The sequence below is a fragment of the Stenella coeruleoalba genome (assembly GCF_951394435.1).
Source record: "Stenella coeruleoalba genome assembly, chromosome: 13".
NCBI classification, from domain to species: Eukaryota; Metazoa; Chordata; class Mammalia; order Artiodactyla; family Delphinidae; genus Stenella; species Stenella coeruleoalba.
Window position 1 is genome coordinate 65,530,588 of NC_137159.1, and position 22,062 is coordinate 65,552,649.

Sequence of the window (22,062 nt, forward strand, 5' to 3'; positions counted from 1 at the left end):
AGCTTAAGTGAGGAGGGCGTGGTCACAGAGATCTGTGCTAGGTAGCCATGTCTTCCATGAGCACTCAGATGCAGAGAACAACACTGGTGGGGGCAAGGAGGATTCTTTCTTTCTTTCTTTCGCTTTCTTGCTTTTCTTCCTTCCTTCCTTCCTTTCTTTCTCTTTCTTTCTTTCTTTCTTTCTTGATTTCTTTCTTGCTTTTCTTTCTTTCTTCCATCCTTTCTTTCTTTCTCTATCTCTTTCTCTTTCTTCCTTCCTTCCTTCCTTCTTTCTTTCTTTCTCTTGCTTTCTTGCTTTTCTTTCTTCCTTCTTTCCTTTCTCTTTCTTTCTCTCTCTCTCTTTCTTTCCTTCTTTCTTTCTTTCTTTCTTGATTTCTTTCTTGCTTTTCTTTCTTTCTTCCATCCTTTCTTTCTTTCTCTATCTCTTTCTCTTCCTTCCTTCCTTCCTTCCTTCTTTCTTTCTTTCTTTCCTTCTTTCTTTCTTTATTTCTTTCTTGCTTTTCTTTCTTTCTTCCATCCTTTCTTTCTTTCTCTTTCTCTTCCTTCCTTCCTTCCTTCCTTCTTTCTTTCTTTCTTTCTTTCTTTCTTTCTTTCTTTCCTTCCTTCCTTCCTTCTCTCTTTCTTTCCTCATTCAAAGGTATTCACTGAGCACCTGCCATGCACCATACCCTCTTCTGGACACAAGTGATACAACAGTGACTAAAACACAGCCCCTTTCCTCATAGAGTCTACTTTCTAGTGAGGCAAAGGAGAGACGTAAAATAATTAAACACACGCTATGCGCTCAGGCAGTAATAAGTGCTATGAAGGAAAAGAAAGCCACTGGGGCCATAGAGATTGATGGGGTTGAGAGGCTGCTGCTTTAGATAAGAGGGACAGGGAAGGTGAAACAAGCGAACAATCCCTGTAGCTATCTAGGAGGAAAGAATGAGGGGGGTGGCTGAGAGGATTAGGGACAAGGCTTCATGTGGTCATAGAGAAATGCAGAGAAGGATTCTTTAGAGATCTGGCTGTCCTTACTGTCCTTGGGTTCTGTGAGAAACCCTGCTATACATCTAATGAATTACCCCTTTTTGCTTAAGCCAGTTTGAGTGCCTTTCGTTTTCTTGTAGTTAACAGATTTCAAAATCATCTGCAAATCCACAAGGTGAGTCTAAAGCAGTTACAAACTACCTAGAATTTCTGTCAAGGCTCCCTAGTCAGAGCACGTGGCGCTTTATCTCCACCTGGTGCCAGTATTCTGAAGGTGCAGGAGCCTTAACAAAGGAGCGAAAACCAGTCTGTGAGCACAATGGATGACAAGAGATAATAAATGTAACTGTTTCTTATCCCCAGTTTTAGCAAATTTTAAAAATGGAAGAAATTATATTCTTGAAAACATTAAAAGCGTATTTATTCATGTCAAGATGATCCCATTTCATCTGTAGGATTCCGGGAAACTTGGAGATATTAGTTGTGATTTCTTTGAACTGAGGGCAAGAGCTGGTCCCATCTTGGAGTCACAGGTCACACAGATCACTCTCGATGGCTCTGAATGATTCTGCGTGTGAACCTGGGGCACAGTTTATTCCTGGCCTTTTGCTTTCACTCTAGCTGGAGAACCAACCAGTAAGCTGGGATCCCTCTAGAACTGTGTGGATCCCCAAGATGCACATGTAATCAAATGTCAAAAAGGAATATAGGGGCTTCCCTGGTGGCGCAGTGGTCGAGAGTCCGCCTGCCAATGCAGGGGACGCGGGTTTGTGCCCCGGTCTGGGAAGATCCCACGTGCCGCGGAGCGGCTGGGCCCGTGAGCCATGGCCGCTGAGCCTGCGCATCCGGAGCCTATGCTCCGCAGCGGGAGAGGCCACAACAGTGAGAGGCCCGTGTAACGCAAAAAAAAAAAAAAAAAGGAATATAAGTAACACTGTAGCTTGAGGCTCTGACTGCTCTTGGACTTGTGTTTAAGGAAATAGTATTTGCTGAGTACTCTGATGCCAGACACTGAACGTATAGTATCTTCTTCTATCCCTAAGGAATTAACCCTGTTGTAAAGATGGGGAAACAACTGCAGAGAGTAAGCACCTTGCTGGATCAGTCAAATTCTGGGTTGCAAGCTCCAGAAGATTGCTCTGGCTGGTAAAGCAGAAACAGGATACTAAAAGGATTTGGGGAAGCTCACAGAGAACCAGGGCCAAGCTTCCAGAGGTATGCCTACAGTTGCACTGCAGAACTGGTCTGATGAGCAGACCACGGCCACTCTTCCAGAGGACTAGATGCCAGGACACGCACCACTGCCATTTTTGTGCAGGTACTCGGCTAGACTGCTTCTGCTATTTTTGCAAGCCCCATTCCTCTTTTGTGCCAGAAATTCAGCTTTTCAGCTGTCATGGCTCCCACTGCGCTCTGTCCCTTCTTCCTTGTCTCATCAGCTTCCATGTAAAAATTTGGCCAAGTGGTCTGACCAGGAGAGCATAAAGCTGGGCTGCAGCTGCAAGGGAGGCTAGGAAAGGAAGTGCTGGTGTTTTTCAGCTCCTCTGAAAGGCTGCTTCCACCCCTTATCAGGAAGGGAATTCCCCCCCAATGGAAAGGGGTTCAGATGGGGGCAGCCAAACACCGTCACATGCCCTCCAGAGTTGCCAATATGACATGACCAGTGAGGGCTGGGGTTGGCGTCTCTTTCCAGAGCCCACTACTTCACAGTCCTTCTTTCTGTCCATCAAATGGAAGGAGATGCTTGCTTTAAAAAAATTCATCAAACAAATATAGTGTTGAGTATTTTCATCATGTCACAAAGTGGTGGAGGAGGGGCGCCAAGGTCAAAAGACACAGTCCTTGCCCTCAAGGTGATAGCTTATCGAGCCATCATCACATGATCGTGGGTGGCAGTGATGGATGACTAGTATATTGATTACCTTCTGTACCAGGCGCTTTGTATCTGTTGTTTCTAAATCCTGACAACAACCCTGCAAGGAGATATTCGTAATGTCACTTTTTTCCAGATGGTAACACTGGTGCTCAGAAAGGCTATATAACGTGCCCACATGACACAATTAAGAAGCAGCAGATCCCAGACTACAACCAGAGGTCTGTGTGACCAACTCCAAGCTGGCGACCATTGGGGGACAGAGGGATTCAGTGGCTTGACAAAAGTCTGCAGCTGATGGCAAAGGTAGGCTTAGAACCGAGGCCTCTGACTCCGGTGTCTGCGTGCTTAGCTGCTAAGGCAAGCTGGCTTGACAGCAGCTGTGCTCACGTCACACCAGGTGTAGGCTGACCCGACCCTCTTTGCCTTCATTGTTCTGAATGCCTTTTATTCAGTCTTGAGGTTTTAAAACTTGTCCTTTCTAGTCCCATGGTTTTGAGGGATGCTGTCCACCTCAGGTGATTCCAGGAGGTAGGGTTGTGTCACTAAAACCAGATCACCCAGAGACCCTCTGAGGACCAGGGCATCGGCCAGCTGAGCGTGCAGGTCACTTCCCCGTCTGACTTTCCACGAGGAGGGCTCATTCCTAGAGTGTGTGACTCCTTCTTGAGAGAAGCTCTTGATTTTAACTCTCCTCTGTGAGGCTGATGGCTTCTATGACCTCAGGGCAGTCACCCTGACTGCTGGGATGAGTTCCTTCCCTAAAGGACAAGGACCGGCTGCTTTTTTAAAACAAAGAATTGCTGCATTAAAGCAAACTGTTAACATGTACACACAAATGGTGAAGCTTAAATATTGAAGTCATAGCAAACAAATGGCAATTCAATATCCAGGGCTGGTGGACAGAATGCTTGGGACGGGGTAGCACCAGATCAGACTCCTATGGCGGACAGGGCGTCTTCAGAGGTGAGGGGCCCTGGGACGGGCTGCTGGTGGTGATTAACTCCCTAATGAGGAAAACGGACTTTTGAAGAAGGAGCATGCGCAGAGCCTTGGTGGGGGATGACGTGAGTGACATTATGAGGACACGCCTCCCAACTGGACAGGTCTGGCAGCACTGAGGGTAAAGAGCAGAGGATATTCCGAGAGAGGTCATGCGAGGCTGAGGGAAAGAGACAGAATTAGAGGAACTGGTTCTTTACATCTTTCTCTCCCGCCTCCCACCACTGATCCAGCTTTCGCCACGGTTACGCAGCCTTAGCTTTCATCTTGTTCTTTAATGCGCCCATGCTCCGTATGTAAGTGCTTAGACATTATCACTGTTGTTGTCTGAGCACCACTGGACCATTTCTATTCAGTTCCTGTAAATATGAGCCCATACCATCTCCTCCCACTTCAACTCTCACACACACGCACGCGCACACACACACACACACACACACACACACACACACCCCTGTGAAAACCTCAGAGCCTTTTGCTGCACCCTGGGGATTGCTTTGTCTTTGAGAGACCAAAGAGAAAAACCCATCAGCTGTCAAAGATTTTAATTATTTATTTTTAATTACATAAGCAATGCATGAATATGTCTGGTTGTAAAAAATTCACACAATCCATATAAAATTAAAGTCTCCTCCAAGTGACGAATTTTAAATAGTTCTGGTCCTTACCTGTCAGACCATAGGTCTGCGTGGAACAGTTCTGGGGGATGTGGGTGAACCGGGCAGGGGTTTAAGGCAACTGGAGCCTTCGTTATACAGGGAAGGGTAGGGAAGATGGGGTCACTTGTTAATGAAACAGGGGTGGTCTCTAGTTGAACCTATCCTTTCTGTTTAGAAGCTGTGGACTTTGCCAGGAATGTGTTCTTAGAGTTTCGCAGTTTTCTTTTCAAGGAGTGAGGAAGAGGGGACATGGGCTCCTGCACCTCTGTAGAGATTCACCCTTTTCTCTAACATGTGCTGCTTTAAGGCAACCAGCATCAGAGGCAAATGTTTGGCACCCTGGCCCACTGGCTTCTCTCCAGAGGGCCACCTTCCCGGTTCAGGCAGAAGAAAGAGAGTCATCCTCACACATCCCCTGTCCCATGTGACTTAGTGAAGGAATTTCTCAATATTGGTTCACACCCTCCTTGAGTTTAAGGGACCTGGACATGCTTGGCCATAGCAAGCAGGAAGACTTTTGTCAAATATATCTCTTCTCATCAACATTTTATCAGTGGGTATTTCCCTATGACTCAATAAAACCCTGTACACATTGGCTGCAGAACCAAATGGAGATGAGTGAAGGATTTAGGAGGAGGAATAAGAAATGCATTGAATCCAAGAGAGACTGAAGTGGAAAGGATCTTAGAGACAATCAACTGAGTTCCTCACTTTACAGGTGAAGACATCGAAGACCAGAGAAATTCGGTCTAGTGCTTCAAGTCCCATAGGCAGGGTTAGAAGCAGAGGGAGAGCCAGGATTCCCAGTTCCAGACTCAAGGCAGTGCTTTGTCCCTCACCCCAGATTTGGAATTCAAGCTGCCACTGAGATTTACCCACAGGACCTGGGCAGGTGACAACAATTCTTGGTCCCAGTTGCCTCATGGCTCCTATCTACCTTAGAGTAGCACTGCTAAGAGCATCACATGAAATAATGACTGTTAAGTGCCATGCAAATCACCAAGCAATTTTCAGGTACAAAGAGTGAACTGCATTTCAGTTATTGGCAAGACAAACATTCTTAATTAGTCAGTCAACGATCATCACCTAGCTGAATAAACATTTTTGGAAATCTGGCCAGCAAGGTTTGCTTTTTAGTTTTGTTCTGTGTTTTGAAGTTCCCTAGAAACTTGGTTATAGACTGAGTGTTGTATGATCTTAGGAAGTTATTTTTAATTCAGTTAGGTGTGATCACGGTGTCGTGGTTATGCCCAGGATGCCATTAATTTCGGGGACTTGGTGATGAAGTGTTTCTGGGTTATTGTTTAGGTGTTCGTATCATGTCTGTAATTTACTTTTTAATGGTTCAGCAATTACAGATGCATGCTTATGTGTGTACACACATATATGGCAAAATGTTAATTTTTGAATCTTGGTGGGAGGTATCTTATACGCCTGGCTGTTGAGTAGACTATCATCCTAACTTCCTGTGTGTTTAAAAATGTTTATAGTAAAATGACTAGTAAGACAAGTTTTCCAGGTGATCCTGATTCTCTCTAATGGTTTGAGCCCACTGACGTGGAGCTGTGAGCCACTGACCAATGACAATGTGTGAGTGAAAAAATCTTTTAAATTCCCTGCTTGGTGTCTTGTCAGAATTGGAATCACTTTTCCTCAGCAGTACTGGTGAGGTTCTATTTCCCGTTGCTCTGTTTTGCTTGTCTGAGTCATCTATAAGACCAAAGTATTGAAATAATAAACCATCTTCAACATTTCCAGGAAGACCTAAGAGGTGATACTGACTCAATTTGAAGATATTGACTAGTCCAGTGGTTCCCAAACTTAGGTGCCTAGAAACATCACCCACAGAATTTCAGCAGGCTTAGGACAAGACACAGGCATCTGATTTAACAGATATAATTCTAATGTACATCGGAGGTAATTCTAATGCACATCTAGGTTTGAGACCCATATTTTAGACCACAATGACCACAAAGCCAAGGTCATAGGTTTGATTCCCAACTGAAGAGCTATTTAACTTTGCAGAAAGAAAGTTCTGTTCCTTAAAGGTATCCTACACACCTTACTCTGTTCTGTCATTTTAAAATAGGGGTCCTGGTGGAAAAAAAATGAAAAAAGGGAACCAGGACAAAGAAGGTGAATGGATCAGAGCAATTTACTATTGCAAACCCATATACGATTTTTTTTCCCTTCTCATGAAAACCTGCTACATTCTATTGTAGAGGTGACTGCATTTTGTTGATGGGTGAAAAGGGGCCTTTGTTCGTCGTTCTCTGACTGCCAAGTGTATTCCTACCTCAGGAATTTTGGATGAAAAGGTAAAAATGTCTTGTTAGTATCAGTGAATTATGATCCAAATGACTCATGCTTTTAATGAAAAACACTTGATGCACCCTTACCCGGAATGCCTGAAAGGAGAAACTGAACCTTGGGAAACAGAAAAGTGAGCACTCCCCCCTCACCCAACTACCTTTATTATGAACATTTTCTGGGACTTCCTACACCCCCATAAAGGAAGCCAGGAGCTGCCCTTTGGTGCCGCCCTGGTTTCTTGCAGCAAGAACCAGCAGTGCCCTTCATCAGCACGCCACAAAGCAGCTTCCCGTGTTCTTATGTAATACGTCTTTGCAGCTTAAACCTTGAATTAACCAGAGATGTCATCAAGAAAAGTTTGCCAAGGAAGAGGATGCCCGGTTTAATTAAAAAGATCTTTAATAGTTATTAAGGAAATCAATTTGGAATTCAGGCCTGAGAGCAGTGTTGAGGGAAGAGATCACTGAGAGGAACTTCGCCATCTCTCTGGGTAATGGATTTTAACCCTTTGATCTGCATTGCTTCAAATCCCTGGGACGGTGGTGCAGGGGGATGGGGACGGATGCTTATTTATCACTCATCACTTTTGAATCTACCTTCCAGATCCCAGAGGCAGGTCTGCCTTACATACAAAAAGCCCAAACTTTCTGGAATGCAGTTATCCTGGCAATCAAAGGAAATGGAAAACCATTATAAATTGAAAATCTGCTACCTCATAAGTATGAGCTATTTCTTTTCCCCAAGAGATGCATTATTTCTCCCAGAGGATTTGTGCTTGGCCTGTGCATCAGGTGTCTTTTTCTATTACCGCGCAAACCCTCCTTCTTCGGATCAAGCCAGAAAAAAGGAATTTGGCTCTTTGGAGCACAAGAGAAATATTATTTTCAGTTGTCTCATGAAAATGATGACACCAAGGGTGAAACGGCCAGAGGATGGGCGAAATAAATTGCCTGTGGTGTAGAGGGGACTGCAAAAGGGAAAGAATTTTTATTTGAAAAGAACAACGTTCTGCCAGCAGGGGGATGATTTTAATATCATCCTCTGATGCAGCCCAGCTGAGTTCAAATGCTAAAAGAACTTTTCAAATAATCTCTGTTTAATTAATATTTGTACAGCACTTAATGAGGGAAACTGAAGACAGGTGAGCAGTATGGCTACAAAAACGACTTTCCTGTTGCAATGTAGCTCGTTCTCAGGTGGACTGAAGCGCCTCTACCTGGAACTCCTATCATTACTCAATGGAAACTCAACAGAAAGGATGAACCAGATCTTTGGGCGCTCAACCGGCATCCTAATCACCAGCTTACACTTTCTTGAAGAGTTGGGAACAGGCTTGTATTTATTTATATTACTTGCAGCAAATTGCCCAGAATCTGTGCCTACAATGTCTCTGTTGATTGCTGATTACCTGGAAACTTCTGGGCTTGTTAGCCCCCAAAATGTCTCCGTTCCCTGTTTCACTTGGTCTATTGAGCCTAGTGAGGGGTGTCACTTGGGAGAATTGGGGGTTCGGGGTAGATGCGTTATAATGCAAGCTCTACTGATGAACTTGTGTTGCTGGAAATAGATCAGGTAGCTTCTCTGAGCTCTACTTTCCTCAATTACAAAATAAGAAGCATTGAACTAGATGTTCTCCAAGGCCCCTTCTGACTCTAATAGAGTCTGCTCCACTATTTCCCCTTTGTCTTGGCTGGGTGTATCTGTTCTAAGTTAGTAGACTGATGGTAAACAGGAAATAGTGCTTATTGAAGCATTTGTGGCTGAAGTACCGGTTGTAAACTGGCGAGCAGGAGGCTGGATCCAGTCTGCAGACCTGTTTAGTTTAGCCCACCTAGTTTTTCGGAGAGGGGGTGGGAATTGAATTAGTTAACAACAGTTAAAATCCAGGCGATATCACGAAGTTGGACTTGTGTTTCTTTTGAGAAGTTGGGAAACTCTGGTACCGCTTCATCTTCATTGGCAATGATCTGCTTCCTTGTGAGTCCGACATGGACCCAGCCCCTTCCCGCTGTGTCCTCAACAAGAAGGTTGAATGTCAGTTTCATTGTTTTCATTGATCTCATACCATTTCACTCATTCATGGCCCACGGAGTTACGTGGGTAGAGGAAGAGAGGGTTGGAGGGATAATTTAAGAGTCTGATGTCAGGAACCTCCTGACCTTTGAAGAGACATCTGTGCCAGGAGCCTGGCTGCTTCCTGAGATGTGTGAGCTGCTAGGTGGTTAAAGTTCCTTCAGTTGGGTGGATAGAATCAGACAGCCTTTGACTGATACGGGCAACACAATGATTTCCCATTTAAAGCCAGTGCGATTTGTCTACATTGTCTCTCCTTTGAACAAATGTTTTGATTATCGTTCACTCAGAATTGTGCCCCACAGGAACATTTAGGCTATCCCACACTCAGCACACCCACAGAAGAACTGGAACAGCAAAGACCCTTTTGTCACCTAAGGACATCAATCTTTTTTTAGCGACATCACTGGAGTCCTCCTGTCCATTACAGTGGCCATCTAATTTATTGCCTAAAATATGAATTTCTTGAAAGTGAAAGGGGGCACTATTAATAATTATGCCAGGAAAATAGGAATAAACCAGGACTGCCCTAAGCAAACTGGGGCATGTAGTCACCCTGCTCAATGTGCAACACCCACTAATGACTTGATCACAAAATCTGCTACTGGCCATAGCAGCTTGTCCTGGGAACCAGATTTGTCCCACTTCCACCCCTGGGCATGCGTGGCTCCTCTCCTGTTGAAATTCCTGCCAGATTGGAGAGGACTCACCCTGTTTCCATTCCTTCCAGGATTTGAGCTCTCCAGCCCCCTTCTACCTTTCACTGATGCCTCTAAACTGAAGCCTGCCAAGAAGGACTGTCTTTGATTTGTCACAGACGATGCAGGTGGTGATGAGACGTGGCTGTGTGAACTCTGGGTCCTGGGGAATGAATGATATCTGTCTTCGGATCCCTCCATTTCTTCTTCTGCCCCTGCTCCCCTCTTTCCTGCCACGTAATTCAGGTTAAAGAATTTTCCTCTCCTTTTCTTTAAGCTAATTGGGTCATCCCTTCATGCTGCTAGAACTTTACATTTTCTATGTGGGAGAGGTGGTCCATGGCTCAGGTCACTGCAGGACACCATCACTGAAGATCAAACCATTTTCACAACCAGCAAAGGCATATCATTGCAGCAATGGTGAGTTTTATACTTGGCATTTGGGTGAGGAACAAAGAAAGTTTGGGGGCACGTCAAATAATGAAAGAAAGGAGCAGGCTTTTGAAATGCAAAGATATAAATCCCTTTCCAGGAAGCAAATTATACCGTGGTACATAAGAAAAAAAAAGGGAGGCGGGGTTGAGGGTAGTAGGACGGTGAAAGGAGGTGTTTAACGGATGGAGAAAGATCCAGAAAGCTGAGTCTCAGATCCCTTAGATAAAGCCACCCATCTACGTGGCGAAGATAAGAGGAAAAGTCGGCGGCTGGCTTTATTCTTTTGACAAAGATGCACCAGTGTGGCAGAGAGAGGAAGTAAGAAGGTTGGTAACAGCTCATTCTCATTTACCACACAGCCTAAACTATTCTATCACTCACTTTATAAAAAGGCCTCGCAGGAGACTCGGGACATACAGTTTGACAGAGTCTACAGTGGCAAGGAAAGAGGGGAGGAACACAGAGAGAAAGGGAGCTGATGTATTATTTACAGGTGAATAAAGAACTTGAATAAAGCAGGCTGCAGGATCAGGCCCAAAGACCTGTGTCTGTACGACTGTGGAATAAAGACAGACATCTCTGATTCCTGCTGCTGCCCCTTTTGCTGCTGGAGACCCTTTCCAGTGCTGGGCCCGTATGCATGTGTCTCAGCTCATCGCCGTGCTCCAGTCTGCCCTGCTCTCAGTTACATTTCCCTGCGGCCCAGAAGGGGTAAAGCCCTCACCAGGAAGCTGCCGGGCCTCTGTGGGTACAGTCTCATTAGGCTGGGCACAGAGGGCATCTCACTGGTGGTGGCAGGTCTAATAAGCATGCAGATGGAAGACACACATGCACACACACACTCTCACTGAAGTCATGCAGTGGGCAGAGAGCAGGGATATGGGGGATCAGATCCGAAAGGAACAAAAGGCTGCAGCCTCTGCAGTGAGCTGAGTGAGCGTGACAGGGGGACAGCTAAAGGCAACCAGAAGCAAAGTGTGAAAACCCACAGCAAAAGGCACCGGAGAGCATATGCACCGGACTTCACAGCTTCCTCCCATTCCCGGCTTACATTGGCTCCATGTGCCGCTTTACACAGCTTTCTGGGCCCATAATGGGTTTTATTCCACAGTTTTTATACTAACACGAATGACTCACATCTGCTCCAATACCCAATTCGCTCTCTAATGACTTCGGCTGCTAGGAGAGAGCTTGCTAACGACCGGAGTGGCCAAAAAGAGTCCCAATTCAGGGACGAGGAAGGCTACAACCCCATACGTGTGAGCTGGAAGGCCTTTGAGAGGGCATGACGTTAGGAATGGGGAAACAGACCCCGAGAAATCAGGAATTTGCTCCAGACTGTAGAGACCAGAGGTCGATCCATTTTAGGGCACCAGGATAGTACTAATTCAGAATGTTCTTATTTTTCTTATTTTCCTGCCGTGTTAAATCTTTTGCTAGGAGCTTTTCCTCCCCATATAGGCTGTGATGAGAAAAAAGTAACTTGGATTAATCACCAATGATCGCTAATCCCCCACTGGGATTAACTGTGCTCTGCATTACTTAAGGTGGATATTAAAGTTTTAAATAGCCGGGGGACCCCTGAATAGGCTGGGAGAGACTTAAAGGGCTGGACCCTGCATAGAGACTCACCTGGCTTCCAGATGTTTGAAGTCCCAACTGAAATCAGTTTCAACCCTAATGACAGTGACTGGCTTGACAACCCAGAATAATATGCCTTTTGGCTGGATCAGGTAATGACACTTGGCGAAACTGGATTCCCTTCACAGCTCTCATAGGCCCAGGGAATCTTCTGCACTTGAATGGAGGACAAAATAGTAATCGAGAAGCAAGCATTTGGAAGGCAATCCCTGCTGCCCCAGGCACCACAGGCCCTGCAGGGAGCTGCCATGGGAGACCCAAGGCCTCAGTTTCCCCAGGAGCCAAACAGCACAAAGCACCTTACACCTCAGCAGCAGGTGGTGTGCTGCACCGTCTCTAAAGCTCGGCGGTGGTGTTGTGTAACTGTTCGCCATCTGGTACTCAGAAGCAGCATCACAAAGCGCTGGAGCCTGGAGCCTGGGGCCGACAGCACCTCAGCGGCTTGCCTGGGGCTCCCCTGCACAGCCTGCTGCAGAGCACTTTGCAGGCCCCAGCCTGCAGGTCCAGGGTGAGGCTCCTGGAAGGATCCAGGAAGCTCAAGATGCTGCAGAGAGGGGTTCTCTTGCTGCTGTCCCCACCCCTCCCATGACCATGATCTACCTGGACCTTTGCCCAGCCAAAGCAGTGGCTGGGAAGCCTACCTCAACCTTTCAGAGTTCTAATAGGGGCAGATCCTAGACCATCCCCAGGGTTCTGTGGGATGGTCTGAGAGCTCAGCTGAATCTTGAGATGGGCCGGCAAGAGTGCTCAGCTTTTCTGGGCTGTTTGATTTCCACCTTTGTTCCCAACCAAAAACTTCTCATCTATAGCCTGGCCGAGAACACTCTGGGGCTACGAGAAAGGACTGCCCTGTGACTGAAAGGCAAGGTACCAAACACAGGGGTTTTCAGCAGATTCCTCCATTTCTGACTGCACTTTTTGCTGACTCCATCTTACTGGAGAGTGAATTCTGGAGCCGTGCTTTACACCTGCGCTACCTCCCCACGCTGAGCTCTGTCGGGAGAGGCAGGGAGGATGACGGCTGCAGTAGTAGATGCAGCTTTCCCCTCCCCAGGCAACTTGATGAGCTGAGCATCCCTCCAACTCAGGCGGCAGACGTGATAGGGCGCTGTTCCCCAGGGAGAGCAAGGTTTCTTTCTTTCCCTCTTTGAGGGATGAGATGATCAGGTAACACCAGCACCTTGCATTTAGTTTTCACAACTATTCATTCACTTGTCAGAGGAGGTAGTATCATCCCCATATTACGGATGAGGAATCTCTAAGGCTCCGGGAAGGTAAAGGACTTCCCCAAGATTCACACAGCTAGTGTGGCTGACCCGGGCCAGGAACCCCTAGTCCAGTGATATCACCATCATTCCAGCCTAGCTGAGACCCACACGGGAATCCAATTCACACTTTGCTCTGCCTCTGGACTCAAGTAGTTTTAATCTTCAGGAGGAAGGAGGATGCACTTCCAGAAGGCATTTGGGAAAAGGGGTTTTTGAAAGATAACCCTCTGTGCTCAGTACCCCCCTGCCCCAAAACCACTTTCCAAGAACCCCATGTGGTTGACCCAGCTTTGGACTCCATCCCCCACCCCCTTTCTGCAAGCACAGAGCCCTGGGCCTTATAGGGAGAGAAAACCCTTACGGGAGATAATTACACCTTAATTTTTAAAAGGATTTCTTTAAAGTTAAATTTAGACCAACTTCAGCCTTCCATTAAGCAGAAAAAGTTGTCAGGCAGCTGCAGGCAGGCAGAGAAGCACCCTGGGGAGCTGGCTGAACTCTGCCTTGGCCCTGAGCGGCCAGGAGCGTGGCCTGCGGGTGGGGCAGTAGCCCCGCTAGCGGCCCAAGGTCTCAGCGTCAGCTCCCATAGGGCGGGAGCCCAAAGGGCGGGACCGGGCTGTGAGCGCCACGTGCAGACCCCGGCGGCGAGCCGGAAAGTCCTCCCAAGCACAGCTCCTCCTGGCGCCGGCTGGCTCTTGGATCCCAGCTCGCAGCTGGGGGTGGCGGGTCTCGGGGACGCACCTTTCCCGCCCCGCCCCATCCCAGTATGGCCCGGGAGCTGCGCCCAGGGCTCGCCGTGGGCGACCCCAGAACAGCACCCGGCGCCTCGGTGGGCGGGCGGCGGTAGCGCCCCTCTCAGAGCCCCGTTTGCTCCTGCCCGGGCTCCCTCGGAGTCGGTCTGTCTGTCGGCCCTCCCTCCCCCTTCGCTGTTCCTCCCCCGTCGTGTTCCTCCCGGGGTGCCGGGCACAGCCTCGGATTCCTCGCTCCCCACAGCTCGAGTCAGTTTCCCTCGCGGCGGCTGCCGAGGCGGCGGCAACGGCGGCGGCGCGGGAAGCATCTCTGCGGCCACCGCGCTTCTCCGGCTGGAGCGGGCGTCCAGCTTGGCTGCCCCTCGGCCCTTCCCTGCCGCGACTCGGGGCACCGTGTGGCCACCACCCCTGCTCTCTTCTCTCCCAAGCGGGCGGGGCGCCTGGTAGGATCCCACCGGCCCTCCACCCGGATCCCGGGGCTAGCGCTCCCGGGAGCAGGGCGCTCTGAGGACTCCTGCCCCGCCGACCCTGACCGCCAGGGGGTGCCCCACGGGCGCAGCGCCGCCGAGAGGAGAAGGCAAGAGGGACCATGCGGCGTCTGACTCGCCGCCTGGTGCTGCCGATCTTCGGGGTTCTCTGGATCACCGTGCTGCTGTTCTTCTGGGTAACCAAGAAGAAGTTGGAGGTGCCGGCGGGACCTGAAGTGCAGACCCCCAAGGTACCGGTTTGGCGGCGCGCCGGGCGCGGGGCAGTGGTTGGCCGGAGGGCGCGCAGCTCGCGCGCCGGGTTTGCGGGCTCCCGGGAAGCCAGGGCTGGGGTCTGGGTGCTGCGAGCAGGTAACCGGGCGCCGGATGCGGCTGCAGTGTGATGTTTCTGGATTTCAAAAAGCTCAGGGGCATCCCCGGCCCCGCGCCGTGTGTAAGTGGGAGTGGGAGTGGGTGTGGATGGTGGGCGCGCTGGCGGGCAGAGGGGGGCTCTCAACTTGGGCAGCGCGCCGGGGTCCCTGGGCGGCGGGGGCACTACGGTCGAGCAGCCCAGGGGGTGGCCGTCCGTGGACGCCGCGAGAGAGTCGCCGGTGGTGGGGTCGGGTGGCAGGGCCGGCAGGTGCTGGCGCCCGCGAGAAATCGGGCGGTCGCGCTGATCTCCTTCCTTGCCTCAGCTGCCAGGCCCGACCGGGGGAGGCCGGAGACCGAGGGTGCGCCGCGCGCGCTTGTGCGGCGCGGGAGAGCGCCCTGCAGCCTCCCGGGCGGTTGCTTCCTTTCGCCACCCCTGCTTTGTAATTTTCCTCGATCCCTCCAGCTGCATTGGAAGTTGAATTGAATGTGCCCTGAACATCACTAAAGAGCCTGTAAAAACAGACGCCTTGGTATTGGTGGGGAGTTGGGGAAATGAGAATCCAAGTGGCTTTTCCAACTCCTGCCCAGTCGGTTCATATGAGCGGAGCCGCAAGGCTCCGTCTTACCTTTATTCAGAGCCCCTATTCCTCGGTCTCCTCTTCCACAGACCTAGCTGTAGGACACAGAAAAAGGAGGCCTCAGGGGGTTTCCTGACCAGCCAGGAAACGTGTATGAACTGGGTCCAGAGAGGTCCTCCAGCGACCGCGAAAAAGCCCTTGGAGAAGATTTACGGTCCCAAGCTGGAGACAGAAAATAATGGGGGAAGGGGGAGAGAGGGGAGGCTCCCAGTAAGTACAGTGCAGAGCACCTACTAGGTGCAAGGTACATAGTGGGTGCTTCTTTATAAGTAGTTGTATGAGTTGGGTAGGATTCTCCTAATTCCGTAGATTAGGAAACCGGTTCAGTCTTTAAGTACCTTGCCTTAGGACACTACTGGTTTGAACTCAGACCTCCGATATTCAGGGTCTTTCCACTATATCAAGTTGCCTTTGAGATTGCCTTTTAACTAAGTCTCTGGTCACTTATGTTTTGGAATCTTGCCAGTGCTCTGTTGAATTCCACAGTCATTTATTGATGATCTGCCATGTGCCAGGCAGTGTGCTAGGTACAGTGGGTACAGAGATGCAGAACTTGTTCTCTGCAGTAGGGGGATCTGCCCAGGAATAGACCAGGACCATACAGTGTGCTGAGGGCTACAATGCCTCAGTGCACTGGGCGTCATGGGAGCCTGGGGACTTCCTGGAGGAGGAAGAGGACATAAGGGAACTGAGTTGAGAAGGATGAACAGTAGGTTTGCCAGTAGGTAGGGAGGGCATTCCAGGTAGAGGTTAATTGCACCAAACAGGCTGAGAGGAATTACACAGCACACTGGGTGAGTTTGGTGTCAAAGCATGTGGCCAATGGCAGGGATGAGGTTGGGAAGATGTGTAACGGTCCTGTTGGGTAGGACCTTGTGGGTACCAGGGAACCTTGGAGGGGTACTAAGCAGGGGAGTGATGAGGTCAGACTGATGATTTCAAACAGCCTTCATCCCACTGCATCAATTTTCTCACTCACCTCAGACCTAAAGAGGTCTGAGGTGGGTGAGATCTGGAGAGCTCATAGATCTGGAGAGCTTTTCGTCTTTTTCCCTGGGTGATTCTTCTCCTTGTGAGGTTAATGATGCCCGTGGGGGCATGAACTCTCTCTGTTTTGCGTTGAACCTCATTACCTTAAGCTTGCTTATTCTAGTCTACACCAGGGAGCTGGGACAAGAGATCTGTTTCCTTCTTTGTGCACTTTTTCCATCTTCTTTTCCGGCCTCTTCTCATCCTGGCGAGCGCTGAGCACACATTGATCGAATGCAGCCACAGGCCAGGCTCTGTGCTAGGTTTGGGGGCGGCTGTGATGAATACACTGTGCCCCTGCCGTTTGGTGGGGGCGGCTCTCACAAGTTCCTGGTTGAGGCAGAATTGCAAACAAAGGAGTAGCGGCACGGTGCGGGGGCAGTGGTCTGATGTCAGAAGTCCGGACATAGTGCTGCGCGGTCACTTGCTCTTTGTCTTAGTATCTTCCTTTTCCCTCATTTTCTGTATCCTTTATAACCATGAATTCTCTAGACTTCAAAAATCTTGATAATTGTTATTATTGGTCACCCTTTTTTGTTAGTAGATTTCTTCTTCCTGTCTTTCACCTGTATTATGCCTTTTTGTGTCTACATATATGTGTTGTGTGTATTCATATATGTGTGGGTGTATTTTGTGTCTGGTGGATGAGCAGCCCTCTGTATCTTAGTGTATATGTACCTGAGGGGCGGGCTGGAGAGACAAAGAGAGGTCCTTCTTAGCACTAGAACAGCTGTATTCACATGACTGATCTACTCAGGAAATTTGCATGTCAGGTCCCAAGGAGTGCGGTGGGTTTCCAAACCTGATTCCATGTCAGAACCACCTGGAAAGCTCGTTTAATTTACATGTTTTTGTGTTTATTGCAGAGATGATTATTCTGTGGATTTGGTAGAAGGTCGTAGAATCAGTATTTTTACAAGGGCTCCATGTGAGTCTGAGGCAGCCTATTGATGGGAGCTAGATGAAGAATACCAAGTCTCTTGGGTTTTTTTGTAGTTCGGTGGGCCCCATGTAAATATGGCCGAATGATTTCATTCCTCTTGAGCTCCTCGTGGACCAAGCCTGTGTGAGCACGTGCATTCATGTGAAATAACAATGGCTAGCATTTGTATCGTGCTTTACAAATTCACAAACTCCGTTTCACATATATTAGCTCATTTAAGCTTCACAATGACCACAAACAATAAGGCAGATCGTACTTTTATGCAGATGAGATTGAGTAATGAGGTTAAACAATTGGCCCAAGACAACAAGACTATTATTAAGTGGCAGCATCGGGACAAGAATGGAATGGGATTATTCTGGCAACTGCTCACGCAAGTGCTCCTTCCATGCCATCAAGTCACATGGATGCCTGGGTCTGCGCTAGTGGGTGATGGGGTGAGGTTAGGGATGTTAATAGCTGCACGATGCCCACCTACTTTCCAAGCACTTCCATGGCTTATCCCTAGGTGCTGGCCTTTGGAGAGCTCCAGGGAGGTTGGTGTAATTTGTGGGGAAACCGTTTCAGAGGGAATCCTGCTCTGCCCTTGGGGGAGGTCATATGGGGCAGAGGAGGCTCCTCTGGCTGGATAGAGTGCACCCTGGTGGGGCGGGTCTGATGGAAGGTTGTGGCATCATTGCGGGGTTGCCTCAAATGGTTGCAGCACCGTTGGTTGAGGAATCATTTGCCAGGGCGGAGATTGTTTCCTCAACAGTAGGAATTATCCAGGGACATTTGTCTATTGTAGGGAAACATTTTTGGTTTTTGAGTGAGTTCAGTATCGTAGGTTTTCCTAGGCGATGCTCCTGCAGTCATGGGGAGAGCTCTTGCCTTGGACATGTCTGAAACCAGGGGTCCTCTGCCTAAGGCTCTTCCCAGTGTGGTGGAGGGGGGTCAGTGTATTTTCTAAAGCAAGAGCACTGGGCTCCCTTCCCCTAAAAATATTTAGAGAAGTTGAAATGGTGGAGGGATTGGTCTAGAGAGGGCTATGGCGAGGGCTCCTGGGCTGGGGACTTGCCAACTTGTAGATTCCATGTAGCCCATTGCCTTCACGGGGGGCTAGACCCTTATTCCCCTTTCCTCAGTGTTAGGGAACATCCTCCTTCACCCGGCATGGGATCTCCAAAGTGGGCCTGATAATAAAATGGAACCTGTGCTCCGTCACAATCCAAGTGATATGGAGAAGCCAAGCTGCACTCCAGGTTTAAGAAAATCAGTTGGATTTTTTCCCTTAGTTTCAAGAAGGGCTGTTTCTATTAATAGCTCAAATAAAGATGTAAGTTTGACTTTTCAACGTTGATTTGATTTTTTATGGGGTTTCCCACCCCCAAATTCAGCAAAGCTCTAATTCCTAATTGAAAATCCTGTAACAAGCTTGACGCCTTAATTTAAACAGTATTTTAGCAATAAATCCTGTACCACTAAAAAAAAGGACCTGAAAGATGTTTCCATTTTTTCTCTCCCCTATCATTTGTTTGCTTCTTGGAGAATTATACAATAACTGGCAGAATTAAAAAAAAAAAAAAAACCCAGCAAATTTGTCTCTTATTTCCAAGAAACTAAATTTAGTCCAGGGGCTTAGGGCTTAGGAAAAGCAGAAGAATTTGAAGGCCTGAGGGTGCTTTTGGAGGAAGGTATTGGAAATGTAAAGGCTTTGAATAAAGTGCCTCAGGCCCATGTAAATGTATTTGCGCTGTACTAGAAATATAGCAAAAACTATTAGAAGAGAGCCTGTTTTCTGTAATATTTGTATATTGCAAATGCCTTATGTATATGACACTGTTATTGTATTCCCCATTTATTAGGTAATTTCTCCCACTCAAAAAAATTCATCGATTTTAGAGAGAGGCCCTAATAATCTGCTGATGCTCGGTAGGTGTATGTTAGACTGTCCAGGGAATTTTAACTCTGGCATGACCAGAAACAGCTCATTATCTGATGAACGTTCATCCTTCATGAACATTCATTTCTGTGTGTGCTGGTGCCTGCGCCGGACGCTGTGCTGTTTTCCCATCTAAGGCAGTTCCTGGAGAAGGTGGCGGGGATGGTGTTGCCTTGTGGGCCAGATGTGGCTGCTGTGAGAAGCTGGGAAATACGAGGCTAGAAGGTTGGAGCCTCAGGTGTTCAAGAAATAGCATGCTTTTGCTTTCTAGATACCAACAAGCTTAGAAAAACAAACCAACCCCAAAACCCTGAGCTCCCCTGTGCTTCCTCTCTTGCCCTGTTCAGTCCCATCAGGCTGAGAGGAATTTCTCCTCCTTGGGTCATTTTTGGCCTGCCCTGGGTTGCACCCTTGTCCCTGCTTGCTTTCCCAGCTGGCATTCTCCCTCAGGCCCTGTCCCAGGGACCCACAGATCTATTCGAAGGGAACCTCTTTGAGTCGGTCTGGGGAGCGCTGTCTCTCTCTCTCTCTCTCTCTCTCTCTCTCTCTCTCTCCCTCTCCCCCTAAACCCTTGTTCCCCTAAGTGGCCTGGTGCTTTTGGAAGCAAAGACCAGGAGTCCCTGTCTCAAAATTTTCTAGAGGCACAGAGTAATATCTGCTCAAATCAGGGAAGACAAAGGGGCAAAACCAGAAAAGAAAGAGAAATTAATGTCCCTGTCACAAGCTTCCCCAGCCTGTCTAGAGACTACCCTTTTCCAAGGTTGCTCATCTGTTTGTATCATTTAAAAGTGTTAATTTCCAGTCATCAGAGGTCATTTATTAACCAAACAGGGACAGAATGAGGCTGCCGTTGGCTGATACCCAAGGCCTGGGAGTTTTACAGGGACTGGTTCACATGCCATCTCGTCTGCTGCCTTTGCCTGCATCCTTTCCCACACCTCTCCCATCCCAAATTTCCCAAACAGTCTTATGCATTATCAGGCACCCAGGAACACATTTTGCAGTTGAAGAAATGTGTTTCTGTGCCCTTGTTTAATTTCTAACGTTTACAGTTTTGTCACTCTTCCAGAGCATTTCAAAGTCCCCAATGCATTTTTTTGGAAAAGAATCTGAATTAGAAAGTAGGGAAAAATCCCCAGCTCTTCTCTCTGGGAGCATCTGTGAACCCTGTCATGACTTTTGCACATTCTACCCGAGACCAGCATTTATGGACCCACCATCTGTTTGGGGAAGGGAGTCTGACATGCCGAGTGCCCTCTACAGCCGGCTGCTGCCTCTTCCACTTGTCCGCAGTGACCCTGAGCTGGGTGGTCAGCCTTCCTCCTTGTCTGGACCTCAGAGACTCACTGTTCACCAGGGTTGAAAGATGGAGAGCCCAGCCCTCTCCTGGCAGCTCCCATGATGCCATAATCAAGTGTGGTTTCACCTTCTGGTTTTACTTATATACGTGGCAACCCGGGTGTCTCTTTCTGCCATTGGCAGTGCTGGGGATAACTCAGATAGTCTCTTCCGGGCTCAGTCTCCTCAACTGTGAAATGGGAGCAGCACGCTACAGCACTGCCTGTCTCCCACTTGCCCTGCCTTGCCAGCAGTCTGAGTCATTTTGGGTTAATTGTGAATAATTCTGAAGTGAGACCTCGTGGCTTTAAATAATTATACCACAGATTCTCTGTGTCTATTACTTATCTTTTAATTATTTTACCAGAAATGTTAGATTAACCAAAAGATAAGTCAGTTTCCGAGTTCTCAGATGTTGACCGGATTAAGAAAGAACCCCTTTGGGATACTGAAGAACGCGCATGCACACACGTGTACACTGGCACCCTGGGGAATTCTGCAGAAGCTCCTGAAATTTGCTGGCTCGGGTGTTTTGGTATTTCAGAATAAATGGCCTGAGATGACCTTCTGGGGCAGCAGTCTTTGCATTTGGCATCACAGGACCTAATGAACACTAGGAAGCTAATGGGGAGAGCGAGGAAGAGATCTATCTCTGTGGCGGGAGGAATGTATGTGCCACTCAGGGAGTCCTCTTTCCTCCTGTTTTTCTTTCCATCGCTTCCCTCCTCCCTTCATCATTCTTCCTCCTCCTCTTACTCACATCTCCTGGAAAGCCAGGGGGCCCCAGAGCAGAGAGGCACAGGGCACTTGGTCAGGAGCCCCGGGAAGAAGTCTGGAGGTGCAGGAACCCAGTACTTCCCTGCAAGCACTGACCAAGGTCAGGAGCAGCCTGTCTCGCTGCTGCTCTGGACACAAAGGCCGTTCTTTCCGAAGGAGGGAAGTAGCCGCTCTGGGCCATCCTGAGCCATTCTGCTCAGATGCTCTTATATCAGCATGAGCCCTCATGGCAGGAATTAAGGAGCCGTCAGACCACTATCTCCCGGACAATGCCAATTTCAAGTACAAAGTCTCTTCTGTGTACCATTTCCTGGAGACAAGATTAGGCATTTGAAAAAAATAATTAAATTCTCCTCATGTCACTTGTCTTCTTAACTGTGAGAACTACAGAGATCTTTCAAGGAAATACAGGGCGAGCAGCACACGCACATGTTCCTGCCACTGGGTCTGAGTGCCCAGATGAAGAGAATCTCCACCAGCTGCCTCTTTTCTAATGATCCCGTTGTTTAAACCCAATTTGCATCTCATTCCCAGCCAGAGAAGCGTGGGTAACATCTACAGAGCAGGTAGGACTGCCCCGTCTTGACAAGCTGTCTCCCAAGAGGCCATCGGACCCTTTCCTCTGTCCTCACTAAGGCTTGGAAATAAGGATTGTTTCCCCCTAATGGTCCAGGCTGGGGATTTATGTAGCCCCTGTTGTTCCTCTGAGAACACTCTAATCGTTAATTCCCCACCCCCTCCCCCAGCCACAGAGAGACTGAGCCAATCAATATTTATGTTCCCATCACTCACAGCTGCAATGCACAGGCATAATGGACGCCCAAATCCTTGATGGTCATGGAGAAATTGGCTGGCGCCCGTGTTTCGGGCTCATTGTTTTCTAGGATCTTGGGGAGAT

At 48.5% G+C, this 22,062-nt stretch overlaps 2 protein-coding genes across 3 annotated transcripts in view; both read left to right on the forward strand.

Annotated features, from left to right (window-relative positions):
• CAPN14 (calpain 14) overlaps positions 1-14,129 on the forward strand; it is a gene marked incomplete at both ends in the record, with an annotated part of 57,404 nt that extends 43,275 nt beyond the window's left edge. The window contains 2 exon segments of the mRNA XM_079940779.1: positions 13,699-13,762; positions 13,927-14,129. Coding sequence (XP_079796905.1) covers positions 13,699-13,762; positions 13,927-14,129 — 267 coding nt within the window.
• Positions 14,130-14,271: 142 nt separating this feature from the next.
• GALNT14 (polypeptide N-acetylgalactosaminyltransferase 14) overlaps positions 14,272-22,062 on the forward strand; it is a gene marked incomplete at its 5' end in the record, with an annotated part of 224,101 nt that continues 216,310 nt past the window's right edge. For both annotated transcript variants that reach the window (XM_079940255.1, XM_079940257.1), the window contains one exon: positions 14,272-14,400. In XM_079940255.1, coding sequence (XP_079796381.1) covers positions 14,272-14,400 — 129 coding nt within the window. The remainder of the gene's footprint in view (positions 14,401-22,062) is intronic.